A 16,776-nucleotide genomic window follows, 5' to 3' on the forward strand; every position below is an offset into this window, starting at 1 on the left:
TAGCATGAACTCTAGAAGAGAAGAGGATCCCTTAGCAGTTATGGCTGTCTGAATAGTAGGAACAAGCCCTCTACTCACACCAGGTCAGTCTGACTGGGGAAGAAGACTTGATATGGATGCACAAAGTCAAGGGACTAGAGAAATCACCAATGTGCTGAGGTGGACCAAAATAAGGCAGACTTTGCTAATTACATTTGGATTGTGATTGCTTCCTTTTGGACTGTAGCTATCTTCTTTTTCCCTCAGGAACTAAGCAAACTAAAATGATGGGAACAAGTAAGTGAATTCAAGGAGTCATATCAAAGCACCTATTTGAAGTAGCCCTAATGGCTATGAGCTTCATTAGAACAGAGAGTTGGTTCATAGTGGGTATATTCAGGCATGAGGAATCAGATAATCCTCTACTTCCTTTTCTGTTTCCTTGACTAGAAGAGAATCCCCTTTGTTCTGTATAACTTTATTGCTTCATTGATGAGACCTTTGTTTTGTCAAATTCCTGGCTTCATTCATAAGCTATATCTTACTGCTTAATAACTTCAACTGGACTCAAATAGAGAGATTATGCAAATGCAGAAGGAAGTTAGTCAAAAGAATGACTAATTCTCTAGGGAAAGATCTGTGCATTTCCTTCACGGAACTATGTGTGTGTGTGTGTGTGTGTGTGTGTATAGCAATTTTAACACGTTAGGACCTGAAAGGAAGTCTGTTTGCTCTTCTCTTGAGACCCTCTGTTATACTTGAAGATGACCAAGGACATCACCTTTGTACTGTTAGACCTTCCCCCAACCTCTCTTCAGAAAAAGGTACTATCAGATAGAAAAAGAAAGAAGAACCTCATGAAAGATGAGAGGGGAAGATGAAGTTGACATTTAACCTTACTGGGACAAAGAGAGAGGCCCATGGTCCACACCATCTACTCAGCCCCAAAGAGGAAGAAAAATTGAAAGAGCAGGGAGTCATTTTTGTGGAAAGAAAACTCAGATCTATCCTTCCAATAGTATTGTGATTCATGTGAACTTTGTAGATCCTGAGGGAAGATAGGGTTAAAGGAAGGGTTGCTAGACACTTCTTTTCCCCATGGATTACTTCAACACCAGAGTGGCACTGGAAACACTGTACATTTCCCTAAAGGCAGTGGGATTTACCTGAAAGGAAAGTTGTCTTCAATATTTATTGGCTCAGATGTAGATTCCTGATTTCCAAGATTACTTGTTTATTTGGTTTGAGTGGAACATCCTGGTTTTTTGTTTGTTTTATTATCCTGAGACTTTGCATGGGAATGAACAACTAGTCAGTCAATATATATTTATTAAACACATATTTTGTGTGAGTTGCTAAACTTTGGAATACTATGCTAAGTGCTGGATCCTTCTTAAGCAATGACATAATCATTTTCTCTGGAAAAAAATTTGCATGAGAGCTTGAACTAGTCATAATTTTTAAATCATATTTTAATCAATACCCTCATTTCACAATATAGCCTTCCATCCCTCCCCAACCAGTAAATCATTCCTTGTGGTGATGCTTTTTTTAAAGATGAAAAAACCAACCTTACTGTTCACAAAATCAGCTCATATATCAATCAACCAAGGCTGATGCTGTATACCCTATCCCACACCCACAGACTCCCAGTTCTGCAAAGAAGGGAGAGAGATATATTTTCATAATTCTTCTCCAGGGTCACATTTCTTGTTCATTATTATTGCATGCCATTTTCAGTTTTTGTTGTTGATGTTACTACTGACAGCAAAACAATGCAGGTTTTTATAGAAGTGGTCAAATAGTGTTAAACATTTACTGGTGGGCCCAAATACATTACTACACAATTTTAACAAAAATATATCATTTTATAAAATTTTCAGAGACTACTCCTCTCTTGGTGTTTACAAAAACCTGCCTCAAACCAAACATAAAAAAGTAAAAAGAAAATCTAACCTTCCCCTCCCCTCTCAGAGGAAAAATTTGGTCTAGTCAGAGCTCCCAATAGAGATAAGATCTGTGGGGTTGATTAAGAGTTACTTCCTTACTCTCTCACTTTTGGTGAGAAGCTAAATAATCTTGGGTGAAAATTCTTCTGAGTCTCTCTAAAAGTGTCACTTGAAATTTCTTCAAGGATTCCTTCAACACATAAGACCGTCCAACTGAAGGTGAGGGCAAAATATTTTCAGTGGGTCCTTGAAATACCCAGAACTTATAGATTCTTGCAAATGGAGATCTAAACTCACTTACTATAACGATAGGTTAAGGACTCCCAGACCTATAGTAGGCACTTGGTTTTTCATGGGCCCTAGGTCAATGGGCAAACCTTATCCTGTGGATCTGTAGTCTATATGGATATCAGACAGACTGTCCATGCTCATCACACAAGAAGTCAAGGAATCTAAGGTTAGATCAAAAGTAAAGGAAACCGGGGTTCCGATGACTGTTCGGCCGAGATCTCCCCACGGCTGCTGGATTATATCTGCCCAAGGTGTGAGTCTGGTTTTATTGAATAGCTTCCAGAAGAGACCAGAAATACTGAAAATTGTTCCAACTCTGCTACAGCCCCCACAAATCAGAACAGACAACCATTTGAGAATGTGGATCAGCTTTATTTATTCACCTTGCCACAGGGCTATGGCCAGTTTGCCTTTGGGATTTGTGATGACAGCTTTGAATTTCCCACATTCGGCTCTGGGGTGCAATCTGAGGAGACCAGAGACTAGGAGAACAGGCAGGAGAGAGAACACCAGTCCCGCCATCGCTATGGCGCATGGCAGCCCCGGGCCCACCTCACTGCATGGCGTGTCACAGGCAGGCGTGAAGGCGTGAAGGGATTATTCAGCAATTGGTCAATGGAATTATTGCACCTGCAACAATACCAAATTTGGGATTGGGCCTTTGGGGTGTTTTGCATTTAAATCCAATGGACTATGCGTGGGGTGCTAATGGCCTGGATGCGATCATTACACAGCTCCTTAATCAGTTTGAAAACACAGGTCCCCCACCAGCAGACAAAGAGAAAATACAAGCCCTTCCCACCATGCACGTCACAGAGAAACACGTAGGTTCAGGGTTAAAATGTCCTGTATGCAAAGATGACTATAGACTGGGTGAGAATGCCCGGCAGTTACCTTGCAATCACTTACTCCACGATGGCTGTATAGACAGACCCCTGGCTGGAACAGCATCATACCTGCCCATTGTGTCGGAAAAGCTTAAGTGGACAGAACACTGCCACAAATCCCCCAGGGACTGACAGGAATGAATTTCTCTTCCTCTTCTTCCTCCTCCTCCTCCAGTTCGCCAAGTAATGAAAACTCAACAAACAACTCGTGAATCTCACCACCAGCCAGTCCAACCAACCCCCGACCTTCTTCCCTCTTTCCCCTTTGCTCCCTACCCTACCCTGTCCATTGCCCATCTGCCTCCTGGTCAGAGGGAGCAGCTAGTCTTCCCCCACCCCACACTGAACCCAAGAAGCAGAGTGGGGGGGGGGGCGGGAGAGACCCCAAGACCCCAGAACCTTTTTTTTCCTTTTTTTCCCAACAAACTTTGGAAGCACCAAAGGCCTTTAGACCTCCTCCCCCACCACCTGCCAGTCCCCAACTCATCTGAGGGTTCCAGGGAAGCTCTGTCTCTCCTGCCAATTGATGGCTACCACTGAGCTGGCTTCCAAAGTCCCCGGGTCACATTAACTGCGTTTCATCAGTCTGGATCCTAGCAGGTACCAGGTTGTTTGAAATGAAGGATGGATGTGACTAGGCCATCTCTATGGTTGTGGATTTGAGATAGTTTTAATTTTCCCCTTTCTCCCCAACAGTCCCCCTAACCTTTGTAACCCCCACAGAGGGAACATAGAAAATGCTCCCAGGTGGGAAGGCCGGTGGTGTGGCTGTTTCATTGCCATCCAACATGCGAACTGTCCACTCCCCCTACAGCTATCCTCTCCTCATCATCCTGTCTGTCTTTATAGCCTCGCCCTCTAATGCTCAACAATGGAAAGGGGTTTTATAATTTTAAATTATTGCTGCTATTAAATAAATGGATGTGTTAGCTCAAAAAAAGAGTAAAGGAAACAAAATGATCATGGATGAGTTCCCACAGAAGGAAAATTTTTAGGTATTAGTTTTCTTTCTTTTTTTTATAGGTTTTTTTTTTGCAAGGCAAATGGGGTTAAGTTGCTTTCCCAAGGCCACACAGCTGGGTAATTTTTAAGTGTCTGAGGCTGGATTTGAACCCAGGTATTTCTGACTCCAAGGCCGGTGCTCTATCCACTATGCCACCTAGCCGCCCCTAGGTATTAGTTTTCTAAAGAGACAATATCAATATTGCTCATTTCAGCTTCCATGATCATAATGGCCACACTAATACAACAGATATCAGTCCATAAGCTTTCAACCATGCAAATTTTATCTCAGAGAAACTGACCCAGTCTCTTTAATAGTAATAGAATGAGAAACTCTTAGCTATCACATCTGTTAGGCATATTAAATGCAATTCTCCCCCATCCCCAGATACTAGCTTTCATTCTTATCATAACCATATTGATTTTGTTGATGCAAAAGTTTTTTTTTAATTTAGTTAAAACTACTTCATCTCTTGTAATTATTTCTGTCTTTTGGTTAAGAATTCTCCTCCTAGCTTTATGTGGGGAAAAATACACAATAAAGTTCTCTTCTGATTTCTTTTTCCTAAGATGTACTCCCACAATTTTTCAATGGTTGATAGGGAGAAGTGGCAAGTGTTAAAAATTCTTAGAGTAGGGGTGGCTAGGTGGAGCAGTGGATAGAGCAATGGTCCTGGAGTCAGGAGTACCTGGGTTCAAATCCAGCCTCAGACACTTAATAATTACATAGCTGTGTGGCCTTGGGCAAGCCACTTAACCCCATTGGCCTTGCAAAAAAACCTAAAAAAATACTTAGAGTTGTTGGGCAATCTAGAATATCTCACTATATTTCAATGGGCATTAGATGAACATGAGGAATACCTGAGAACTTTTAATTGGTTTGATACTATGGACCTAAACCTGTGGCTTAACAAGTGTTAGTTTTTCTAATCATTTATGGGTCATGTACATGGGTCACCTCAGCAAGGAGGGAGTATTGACCTTGAGAAGACAGAAATACTTGTTACCTATATAAGTTTAAAGAATTATTGTGAGTGGGTGTTATTTCTGGGGATTTGTGATTATCAGAGATTTATGAAAAAAATTAAAAACCTTTCTGTAAGTTTCACCCATGTATGTAAAGTTGGGTCAACAAGCATTTATTAAGAACTTAATGTAAGCTAGGTACTGGGTTAAATATATAATAGGAGGGGACAAACACAAGTAGAAAGACATATAGGAAATTCATGTCTTAGGTGAAAGGAATATCCTAGACTTGATCCCTTGGTGCCCTTTAGAAGCAGCTGGAATGGGAAATGTGACCAAGCCTTTAAGAATCTAATTAATTGCCTTATACATGCAAGGGATTGGTCTTCACCCATTTAAGTAAGCCTTTTGTGTTACATAGTGATGCCAAGTTTGATGTCTTGGGAATAACCTTGTACCAGGAGAGCTCTCACTACTCAAAGACTCTTATATTGATCTGCCAGGAGCTCTCTGATATCAAGACTGATTATACCATCCATTCTCAGCTTTGGAGTGGACCTCACTAGGAAGATCTAAGATCATGTATCTGGAACTCCTTTTTAGACATGGAGAGATAACAGTCCATTGATCTGTCAAACTGAAGACTGTGACAATCTGACCAAGCCAATTAAATGTATATCATCTCAGTAATGCTAGACCTATAGAATTTTCACTTCATGTCCAAGTTTGAGCCAAGGCAGGAGTTGACAGTCATCCCTGGGTTGACTGAGTTTATTTATTAGCAAAATTACTCAACAGTAATATGTGCTTTTGTTGTTTTCATCCCTGAGAATTCCCAAACACATTAGGAAATGTCATGGCTCAGCATTTGCTAGTGGGCATCCCACAAAATAATGGAACACTTAGTTGAGTGATGCTACAGCTCAGTCTGGAGTATGATGATGTTAAGGATTCTTATCTGTCCTTGATCCAGTTCTAGGGCCTTTTGGCAAGATGGTGCATTGGGGTGGTTGAACATATTAGTTTTTATTCAGTTTTGAGGATCAGCAAATGTCATGATCCCTGAACCAATCAGTTCTTAGAACTACAAATATAATAATGAATACTCCTTGTACTTGAGAGAATAGAACAAATACCATAAGTTATGATTTGCCAATTCTATAATCAATTCTTGTTGATTGATAATCATGATCAGGGGAATATATTCTCAATTCTGTTGCCTTGGCATCTTTTGTTATTGTTGTAAAAGGAGGGTACTACAGTTTTTTTGGCTGACTTATGCACCAAGCCAGATTGAATCAGGTTTAATAAGACATCTTGGACAGATTTAGTTATTTTTAGATCATGAGAATACATCAGCCACTATCATGAATATTATGGTACCCTTTGAAAATGGATGTTCTAGATGATTAAAGCCAGGGGAAAAAATCTATGTATCAACTAGTTATCTATATCTATATCTATAACCCAAGAAGGTTTAACATTCTACTTATGATGTTTTGGTTCTGATGGAGTTCTAGGAAGGGTAGAATCCTGATAACAAGCCTATCCTGTAAAAACTGAAATTAGGATGAAAGTACTCTCCCTTAAGAAGAAAATTGTTAGTACGTGATGTCCTTAGATAGAATAGAGATAAATAGATGGAGCACTTCACTAAGATGAGGTAGTGTGAGAACCAGTTGCTTTGTGGACACAAGGCAAATGTACTTGACCTTTTTAACCAACCAATTTTCTCTTAATTGCCAAGTTTAATGTTCTTTTCTTAATTCTTTTTTTTATCTCTTTGTAGCCACTGCTATTGCTGACTACATTCCCTCCTATCTGGGGTGATAATGGTATATAAGATGTGATTTTACATTCTTATTTTATATATATATATATATATATATATATATATATATATATATATATATATGTGTGTGTGGGTGTGTGGGTGTGTGTGTGGGTGTATGTGTGTGTGGGTGTGCATATGTTTGTATATGTGTATATTTGCAGGATTAGATTTGTTTTATTGAATGAGAATATATCATGTAGAATTTTCCTCTATGACATACTCATGATTTTCATCTTTAGTTCCAAGTAATTTAAATAATCCCACATAGTATTTGGGGGTGGGGAAGCGGAATGGAGAATCATGATGCTCCTCTTCCCAAGGTTCTAGGGCTATAAGAGTGCTGAAATGGGCAGAAGATACAACACACAGGTTCTGGGGAAGATATGTGACATCATCATATACACCTGCATGGAATCCCCAGATCCATTTGTTAATCTGTAAACAGCTCTTGTAATCCCAGGAAACTTCTTTTGTATGAGACCCAGAGGGTCTACTACAAGAGAAGATTATTCAAAAGAGGTACCTAGAACCCTGTTGTTTTTTTTTTTTATAAATAAGACCTGGATGGATCATGGAGGTGGAAATAGCTGGTTCTGTGTAGAAAAAGAATTTCTTTGGAAATAAAGATAATGGTAGGAAGTATGAACCACTGTACCTACATAGGGGCAAAAATTGTGGGGGGATTCAAGGACTGGAGAAGAGGAAATTGGCACCCTTTTTTAGTGAAAATTTCAGTAATGCTAGGGAAAGGACCAGTCCTCCCCCCTCCCTGAATACACACCCAAGATCTTCTGTAGGAACCCTGATCATGTGTGACTGAGACTGTGCCTTGGGTATATGAGTTCTATTGGTTTTCTTTATTCTCTAAATAAATGTGTTCATATTTCAGACCTTATAAATCTGTGTGTTTGAAAGGAATTTGGTTATTACTCGACTAAGGAATAGGTGACATCAGATAGAGTTCCCAGATTATTTGGTGAATACCAATAGAAGAAATAAGGAGTCTCTTGATAAGTACCTGAACACTTCATGGCAGGAAAGAGATCTGACAGTAAAAGGAGCCCTGAATTTACAATTAGAGACCCTGACCTTGAACTTGAACTATACCCCTTTTGACTAGAATGATCCTTTTGGCTTCAAGATCCTCATCTGTAAAATAAAATGATGAGACAGGATGACCCTGAAGGTCCCTTTTAGCTCTAAATCTAAAAGCTTGTCATTCAAGAATTACATCTTCTTTGTCTTTCCTTTGGTCAAAGTTTTGTAGTCGTTGATTGGTAGGAATATGGGCAGAGCACATACACCAAACCACCACCCTGGAATTAGAAGTTTCTTAATTGATGAGTATTGAGTCCAAGAGTATAGAATGAGTCCCCTTGAGCTTCTTTCACTAACACTGGCCTGATTCCCTGGAGTAAGGAAAGACTAGACTCTCATGGTCTAGCAATTGGCACAGAAAAATCACTTATGTGGTACCAGGCTCATAGAATAGCCATGGAGCCCAAATTAGTGCTGAGGCTGTGGACTGGGGCAGACCATTGAAACAAAACAGGGAAAGAGGGATCTAGTTATCTACCCAAACTGTAGGCTCTTGGGGAAGCTTTGCACTAGATCCCAGGAAAGAGAAGTCCAAGATGAGTTAGAAATAACAATAATAATAATAATAATAATAATAATAATAATTTTAAAAATCAATCCTATTTCTATAATGCTTCTAGATTTATATATCACTTTAAAATTTAGCATGTAATATAGGTATCTCCATTTTTACAGATGAAGAAACTGAGTAATAGAGGGGGAAGCTATGAGTAGGTGTCAGAACCTGAACCAGACATATATTATTTGACTCAAACCCCAGGAATCTTGCCATTATACTTCCTGCTTTCTCTGAATAAAGCTTCTTCTCTCCCCACCCCCAATATCTGATTGGAGGCAGCATAGATTGAACTAGATGGCATCTGAGGTCCTAGGATTTTGTGACTCCTTGAGACTCTGGGTCTGGGATGGAGTCATAGAGCAACAGTGAGTTGAGGTGCTGACAATACAATAGCTCAAATGTATATGGTGCTTCTTTGTTTACACAGGTCTCCTGGAATTCCATTTCAGGGAGAGACAGCATCAATGCAGACTTCAAGGAATGGAGACTTGGTGCCAGAGAAGGCTTAGGGGATAGAAGGGTTGAGGTGGGTGGGTTTTTAAGGATTTGCCTGGGAGAGTTGGCAAGGACAAGGGGAGGACATGGTTATACCAGTATTAATGTCCAGGTCTTAGAGCCATGGGCCAGATCTATCCTGGGGAATTGGAAACAAACATATTAGATCTCTAGGATCAGAAGAGATAAACAAATAAACAAACAAATGGATGGATGGATGGATAAATGAATGAATTAATAAGGATACAAGGACAAATATAGATATACATATATACATATGCATGTATAGATGTGTGGATGTATATGGGTCTCTAGATGGAGCAGTGTATAGAATGTTGGGTCTAGCGTCAGGAAAACTCATCTTTCTGATTTCAAATCTAAGTTATTTAACCCTTTTTGCCTCAATTTCTTCATCTGTAAAATGAACTGTAGAAGGAAATGGCAAACCACTCTAGGATCTTTACTAAGAAAACTCTAAATGAGGTCACAAAGAATCAGACATGACTGAAATGACTGAACAACAACAAGATCTATATATCTGTTGAATAAATGAATTGAATGTTTCTGACTTTTGTGCATATCTTCCTCCTTCTTTATCTCCATAGCTCTTTCTGCTATCTCTCTCGTTTGCTCTCTTTCACTCTGTTACAAGTGAGTGTATCTGTCTGTCTTTCTGACTCTTTAATCCTTGTTCCTTTTTTTTATTTCTCCCTGTCTTTGCCTTACCCCAAATAGGACCTTTGGGACCAGGGGCCCTTTCCCCTCCTTAGTCTAGAAGTTTGGTAAAGGGAAGAGATGTGTCTCTTGAGGTCCAATATCTTCCCTTTGACCAGGTGTCCTTTTTGGTCTTCTCAGGTCAGGGCTCCCTGAGGGCTCCATGTCTCTTTGAGATGGGGATCACATTTCTTCCCTCAGGAAAGTTCAATATCCTATTTCCTAGAGAAGCCCCTAGGCTTCCTTCTACAGATATGATGGTTTCTACAGAAATTGGCAGTCATTTGTTTATTCAAAGGCTGTTCCATTTCCTTTGTTAAATTTCCAAAGTTCTCTCTTCCTCCAGAGAAATGCATCACTGGATGGGTCTTAGAAGAAGGATGGAAGATAGTTGTCCAGATCCTGAGCCATAGGCAGGAGAAGGGTCTCACCACAAGAGCAAGAAAAAGATTACTTTGCAATTTCTGTGATATTTCCACTGCATAGTGCCAGGGAGGTGTCCAGGTTGGGGGTGAGGAATGGAGACTATACTATGAGGATTATGATGTGTGCTGAATATACTACCCAGATGCCCATGAGTACAACTAGAGTGAATATATCAGGTAGAGGAAACTGGTGAGAACTGGCAGTCCCAGCAGGACCCTGGGCCTGGTCCCATCTCCCAAGGCATTATCTGTGTTGCAGAGGTCTCTGTAGCAGCAAGAAACAGGATGGGCAAGACCAATGGTGTCGGGGTCTGTAGCCACGCAGTTGTGAGAGCAGGAACGGGTCACTATAGCATTATGAAAAAATGGATATTCTGGAGACAGATAAAATGGGGAGAAGGTGAAAAAAGAAATATTCCCTCAGCATCTCTCAGCTTTATGTTCAATTCAATTCAAAGCAAAACACTAAGTTTCTGCTGGGTAGGGAACCTTGTGATTGAGGCTAGAGATATGACACAATTCCTGACCTCAGCATGCTTACCCTAATGGGAGGAGTTAGCTCATACACCTTATGTCACAAAGTAGTATTTCTGCAGAGTAAATTTAATCTAATTAGCTGTATATCCTTGAGCAATGCAGTGGATAAGAGCACCATCTCTGGAGTCAGGAGTCTGACCTCAAATCTGACCTCAGACACTTACTAGCTGTGTGAACTTGGGCAAGTCATTTAACTGACTGCCTTGCATCCAGGGTCATCTCCCGTTATCTTGATTCATATCTGACCACTAGACCCAGATGACTCTGGAGAAGATAGTGAGACCTGGTGACATAGCACTTCACCTACTCACTCAAATCCAATTCATGTGCTTGTTATGAAATCACCTCTCTGATGTCATGGTCTTCTTCAAGAATGACAACATATCCTATCTGGGTCTCAGTTGCTTTTTTCCTGATTTCTAAGGTACTTTTCAGTTATGGATGATATAAAAATACTATGGGAAATTTGAGTAGGGAGAGATCATTTTTATTTGGGAAGACTGAAGAGATAGAGGAGTAGAGAAGAAAAAGATCTGCACATATCCAATAAAAGCAGGAAACCTGGTAGTATAGTGATGTATGAATTACTTGGGAAAAAACAATGGTTTTGACATATTTCATTTTATGACAGCAACAGTATTATGTTGATTCAGAACATTTGACTTTGATCAGATAGGACTGATTCAAGTTGGCTTTCCCTTTAGCTAATTATCTGTCATCTGAATACTGTATTTTATGCCACACATCTTTCATTGTTCTCTTTTGTTGACTTTTTAATTCTTTTTTTTTAATTACACAAAAGAAATATGTGAGTTTTGTAGTTCTTAAAGAGCACACTTCAATGATTGCTAAGAGATACTGTAGTGACTGTTGATATGGGAAAGTAAATTATTTTTAGGGAGCATTCAAGCCCACAGTCAAACCGACTAAGTCATCATACTATGGTCAAAAATGGAAAACAATACCAAGAACAGGCAAACTATTTCTGTGTAACAGACCAACCCAAACTCAAGAAACAAGCCAAGATCTTTGGCAGAGCCAGCAGCCAGAAGGGTTATTATTGATGCCTAAACAGTTAAGGCTTCTTAAAGTTGGAAGAACATTGGAAAAACCAGGGGAGGAAAACTACTATGATGCAAAAAATGTTGCAATGAAGAAAAGAATGTTTGTTTTGGACAAGACAATACAAAGCTTATAGTACTGAATATGAGAAAGAGACAATCTGCACTAATGAAACTCACTTTTTAAGATTATACCAATCATGGTCAGAAGATGTTTAAGTGAACCTGTAAGATCTGGATATCTTCAGCAGACTGTAAACTATCCCTCCTCTCACTGTTCCCACTCTGAGCCCCAAGCCTAGGTCCACTTTGAATCCCTATCCTATTCTGAGTCTGATTCTGTTAACTGATTGAAACCCTTATACTTTCATATATTGTACCCTGGACCCTATTCACAGTATGAACCCTTTGACTGAGTACAATCTGAACCTTCATCTTTTCATGGGGTACTTCTCTCCCCTTAGCCAGGTCAGAGGAGAAGTTCCCTCAATGTCATTCCTTTCTTTACCATATTTTTCCTCCTTCTTAATCCTTTCCTTCATATCATTACCCTTTTTCTGAAGTCTGGAAGCATCTAGTAAATTGCTTCTCACCCACCCAACAATCCTACTTGCTTCTTCCTCTTAGAGAAACCTTAAAGAAAAGGTTGGGGAGGGCAATACTGAACCCTAAGATATAATAAGTTAGTGCACAGGGGAAGGTTAGTTCAATAGAATATTGGCTACTCTGAGAGGTTTCCTAGTGCCTCTTCCATTATAGGACTTAGAGGAGACCAAGCCAGCCAATTGTCAGCCCTTACCTGACTCCACATTCTCCAACTTGGTCGTGCAGGAGGTCTCCCCGTGGTTGCAGATACTGATGTTTCTACATTCATAGATGTCAGTTGGCTCTTTGCAGGTGAAGCATTTCAAAGTGTTGCCTGGGTGAAAAGGGAAGGGGATTGCATTTATAATCATAGGGTGTCACATCTAGAAGGAATGTCAGAACAGAGAGTGAAGAATATTATGGAAAATGGATTTACCATTCCATCTAAGGTGAGGAGCCTGGGCATGGGACAACAGGAACCCCATTCTGAATGTTCAGAGTTTCTTCCAGGAGCCCACCCATCACCACCAAATCTTTATCCCCCACTGAGCTCCTTGTGTAAGAGCATATCACCAGGTAAAAGGGAAGGAGTCAGGAGGCATGATGTCTAGTTCTGGTAGTGCTATACATACTGATGGTATGATGCTGAGCATACTCAGACAAAAAGATTGCTGATTTCAAGTTAGAAGCAATCTCAGTTCAAATATTCTCTTTATACAGAGAAGGGAATTTGGAAGCCCATGGATATAAGGCGATTTGCCCAAAATTACACACAGGAATGAGCAACAGAATCAATCAATAAATAAAGGAACATTGATTAATGTTCCTGGGAATAAAATACAAAAATGCAATAATTTCTGCCATAAATGAGTTCAAATTCTATCAGTGACAATAAAGTTCACACACCAGTGTGGTACACAACAAGGAGGATTTGGAGTTAGAAGATCTGGGTTTGAATTCTGATTCATTCACTACCAGTGTGAGCTCTGACAAGTTGATTAACCATTTTTATTCATGCTGGGACTCAGTTTTCTCCTCTGTAAAATGATCCCAAAGTTGCTTCTAGATCTTGAGATATGGTTCTATGATCATAAGTAAATACAAAAATATAAATGCAGTGAACCAAAAAAGTCATTCCAGGAGCTGTTGGTACTTATCATAGGGAGATTTCACTCATGTAGGATAACTGAACTCTGAAGAAAGTTGGGGCTCTAAGAGGCAAAGAGGAGGAGGAAGTGCATTCCTGGCCTGGGGTGTAAGCTAAACAAAGTTCAAAGAAAGGATCTGGAACACTAGACATGAAGAGCAAGCAGCAAGTAAGTCAGTCTGGTACAATGAGTTTGGCTAAAAAAAATAAACAAAAGGGACAAAGTTATAATAAACCTTGAAAGGTAGTCTGATGCCAGATTAGATTTGTATTTTATTCTGAAGGTTATAGGGAGCCTCTTTTTGAACAATGAGTAATATATTTAAATCTTTGCTTTAGGAATATCAACTTGACAGAAAATGAATGGGAGAGAGGAGAGACTGGATTCAGGGAAACCAATTAAGAGTCTATTGCAATAGTACAGGTGAGAGGTGATGAGGTCTTGCATTAGTGGAGAGAAGGGGGTGATGGGAGAGACATTGGGAAGAAAGGATCAACAAACCTTTGCTCAGGAAGAAAGAAGAGTTGAGGATGACTCCGAAGCTATGAGTCTTGATAAATGGCAGGGTGATGTACCCTTAACAGACGAAGGGAATTTTGGAAGAAGGGGATTTAGAAAGGGGAGAAGATTTGAATTTGATTTTGGACATTAAGTTTGCTGTCAGATTTTTGCTAGTACAGTAAATTCTGCTATAAATATACTGATATCTCCATCTATATCTATATTCTTTCTGGGTTTAATGTGTTTGGTTATAGTGGGATCTCTGAGTCAAAGAGTAGGGATATTTTGGTTGTCCATGTGACATCCATTTGGAAATTTCCAAAAAGTTTCCAAAAAGTTTTATGTTACTAGGACTTGGAAGAGAAACTAAGAGAAGATACATAGATCTGGGAACTGTCTGCACAGAGATGATAATTGAATATATGGGAGTTGATGATATTTGAACAAGAAAAAGCTTTGGGAGTATCCTCATAACCAGGTAGATTTAGAGTTAGAACACAAAGGATGATATAGCAAAAGTGATTGAGAAGATGCTTCCTCTGGGAAGAGAACCAAGCTAAAAAAGCAGTGACATGAATATTCAATACAATAATGACCAAAGCCATTTTGTCTAATATCAGCTACAAAACAGAAAAATTGACCAATTGAACAGATCAGATAAAGAATCTGAAACAATTAAATTCAATAACCCAATGTTTGGCAAAGCTAAATTTCTTGAGGAATTTCTAATTTGAGATTTCTTAATTAAATTGTGTGAATAAATATATAATGTATCTCATATATGAAATATATATCTATGCATATATGTGTAGATGTATGAATGTATGTAATATATATGCTTATATACATGTGTATATCTATGTTTATGTCTATCTCTATATTAATGACTATACATAGGAGGAAAAAGACAGAAAGAAATATACATCCATATATACCAATATTTATAGCTACTTTTTCTATTATAGCAAAAAACTGAGAAAAAAGTAGATGTCCATTAATTGAGAATATTATACTTTCTACAAAGAAGCATAGGAAAACTCATATGAATTGCTGCACAGTGAAACAAGAATCAAGTAAACTGACCATAAGATGACAACAACAATGTAAATGGAAACAATAACAAAACTCATCCCAGTTTGAAGAGATGAAAAAATGCATTTCCCCCTCCACTTTTTTACAAAGATGGGGAACTATGGATATGGAACACTGTATATATATTGCCAGATGTAGCTCATTTATTGGTTAGTCTTACCAATTTTTAAAAAAAATTTCTCCCCTCTACTTTTTCTTTGTTGTAGAATGTGACTCTCTGGGTAGGGAATGATTAATAAATGAATGAATATGGAGATCAAGGTGATATAGTAACAAAAGATTTTTTTTTGTTTTTTATTTTTAGGTTTTTGCAAGGCAGTCGGGTTAAGTGGCTTGCCCAAGGTCACAGCTAGGTAATTATTAAGTGTCTGAGATCAGATTTGAACTCAGGTACTCCTGACTCCAGGGCTGGTGCTCTATCCACTGAGCCATCTAGCTGCCCCACCAAAAAGGTATTATTTAAAAGTAAAAAAAGGAGAGAGTATCCAGGAAGGATTCTCTGACTTCAAATCTAATGTTCTTTCTCACTGCACCACAACTACTCCATCTTCTTTCCTTCCCACGAGAAATGAAAAAGTGGCTATAAAGATACAAAGAGTTTCCCCAGTGATGATTACTAACAGATCCTACTGGCTGGGTCCAGGATTGGAGTCTACAAGCTCAGGAAAGGGATAAAGACGGGGAAATTGTGAAACTTAGGGAGTTTTCTGGAAGCTAGAAAGAATTCCCAAAACTTTCTAACTTTCAGAATTATCCTAAAGTGTAATCAAAAGGGAATTTCAGATATTGGAGGAGATAGTATAGGGACACAATTTGACCATGGGTTAAGGGAGCATTTGCTTTGTTATTGTTCTCCAGGGACATTAGAAATTATCGTCTTCCCTCCCAGACCCTATGTATCAACTGGTCTTAAACAAATTGTGGTCCATGAGTTTGATGGACTGTTACTCTGCCCTATTGTGATGAATATCATTCATTTTACAAAGAAGCACTGGAAGACTCATATGAACTGCTACACAGTGCAACTAGAAGAATTAGAATGTGAACTCCTTGATAGCAGGGACTATCTTGCTTTTCTACTTTAATCCTCAGCAATTAGCATGGTCTTAAACACTCAGTTTCTTTCCAAATCATTTGACATGTAAGGATCCTGAGCTCAGGGTCACCCAGTTGATCCCACAGCAGCAGAGCTGGGGTGGAAATCCAAGAACTCAGACTTCAAATCTATTACTCTTTCCACCCTATCAGGTTGACAGATATGGGCAAGGTCCCAATACTGAGTTTTAGGAGGTGGGCATACTCCTTCCCACTTCCTCTTGAACACCCCCCACCTCCCCAGGCTTACCCTGTGCCACACAGGCAGCAGTCACCAGCAAGAAAACCCAGAGGGAATCCATCTTCAGAATATAAACCCAGGAGCTCAGCAACTGAGGATTCAACCTCAATTCCAGAACATTTATCTATTCTATTTCTCTCAAATGGGTGGGATCAAGTCCGTTTTCTGAGTCATGACAGCTGGAATAATCCTTTACTAATTCATAGGTTCATTGGATGAGACTGGTAGCCTGTCTGGGCTTGCTGATAACTCAATGTTAGGCAAAGGACAATAATTGAATGCCCCTCCTAGCTAAGTCAGAAGATATGACATTTTTC

At 39.4% G+C, this 16,776-nt stretch overlaps 1 protein-coding gene and 1 pseudogene across 1 annotated transcript; one reads left to right on the forward strand and one right to left on the reverse strand.

Moving 5' to 3' along the window:
• Nucleotides 1–743: 743 nt before the first annotated feature.
• Nucleotides 744–3,894, forward strand: LOC141499420 (E3 ubiquitin-protein ligase RNF126 pseudogene; annotated as a pseudogene).
• A 5,657-nt stretch (nt 3,895–9,551) lies between these two features.
• Nucleotides 9,552–16,520, reverse strand: LOC141499421 (secreted Ly-6/uPAR-related protein 1-like). Its single transcript, XM_074202140.1, has 3 exons — nt 16,469–16,520; nt 12,597–12,716; nt 9,552–10,573 (listed from the first exon to the last, which is right to left on the reverse strand). The coding sequence occupies exons 1-3, from the start codon at nt 16,518–16,520 to the stop codon at nt 10,359–10,361; spliced, it is 387 nt and encodes a 128-aa protein (XP_074058241.1). The 3' UTR covers nt 9,552–10,358.
• Nucleotides 16,521–16,776: the final 256 nt, after the last annotated feature.

This window comes from Macrotis lagotis, chromosome X (genome assembly GCF_037893015.1).
Source record: "Macrotis lagotis isolate mMagLag1 chromosome X, bilby.v1.9.chrom.fasta, whole genome shotgun sequence".
NCBI lineage: Eukaryota > Metazoa > Chordata > Mammalia > Peramelemorphia > Peramelidae > Macrotis > Macrotis lagotis.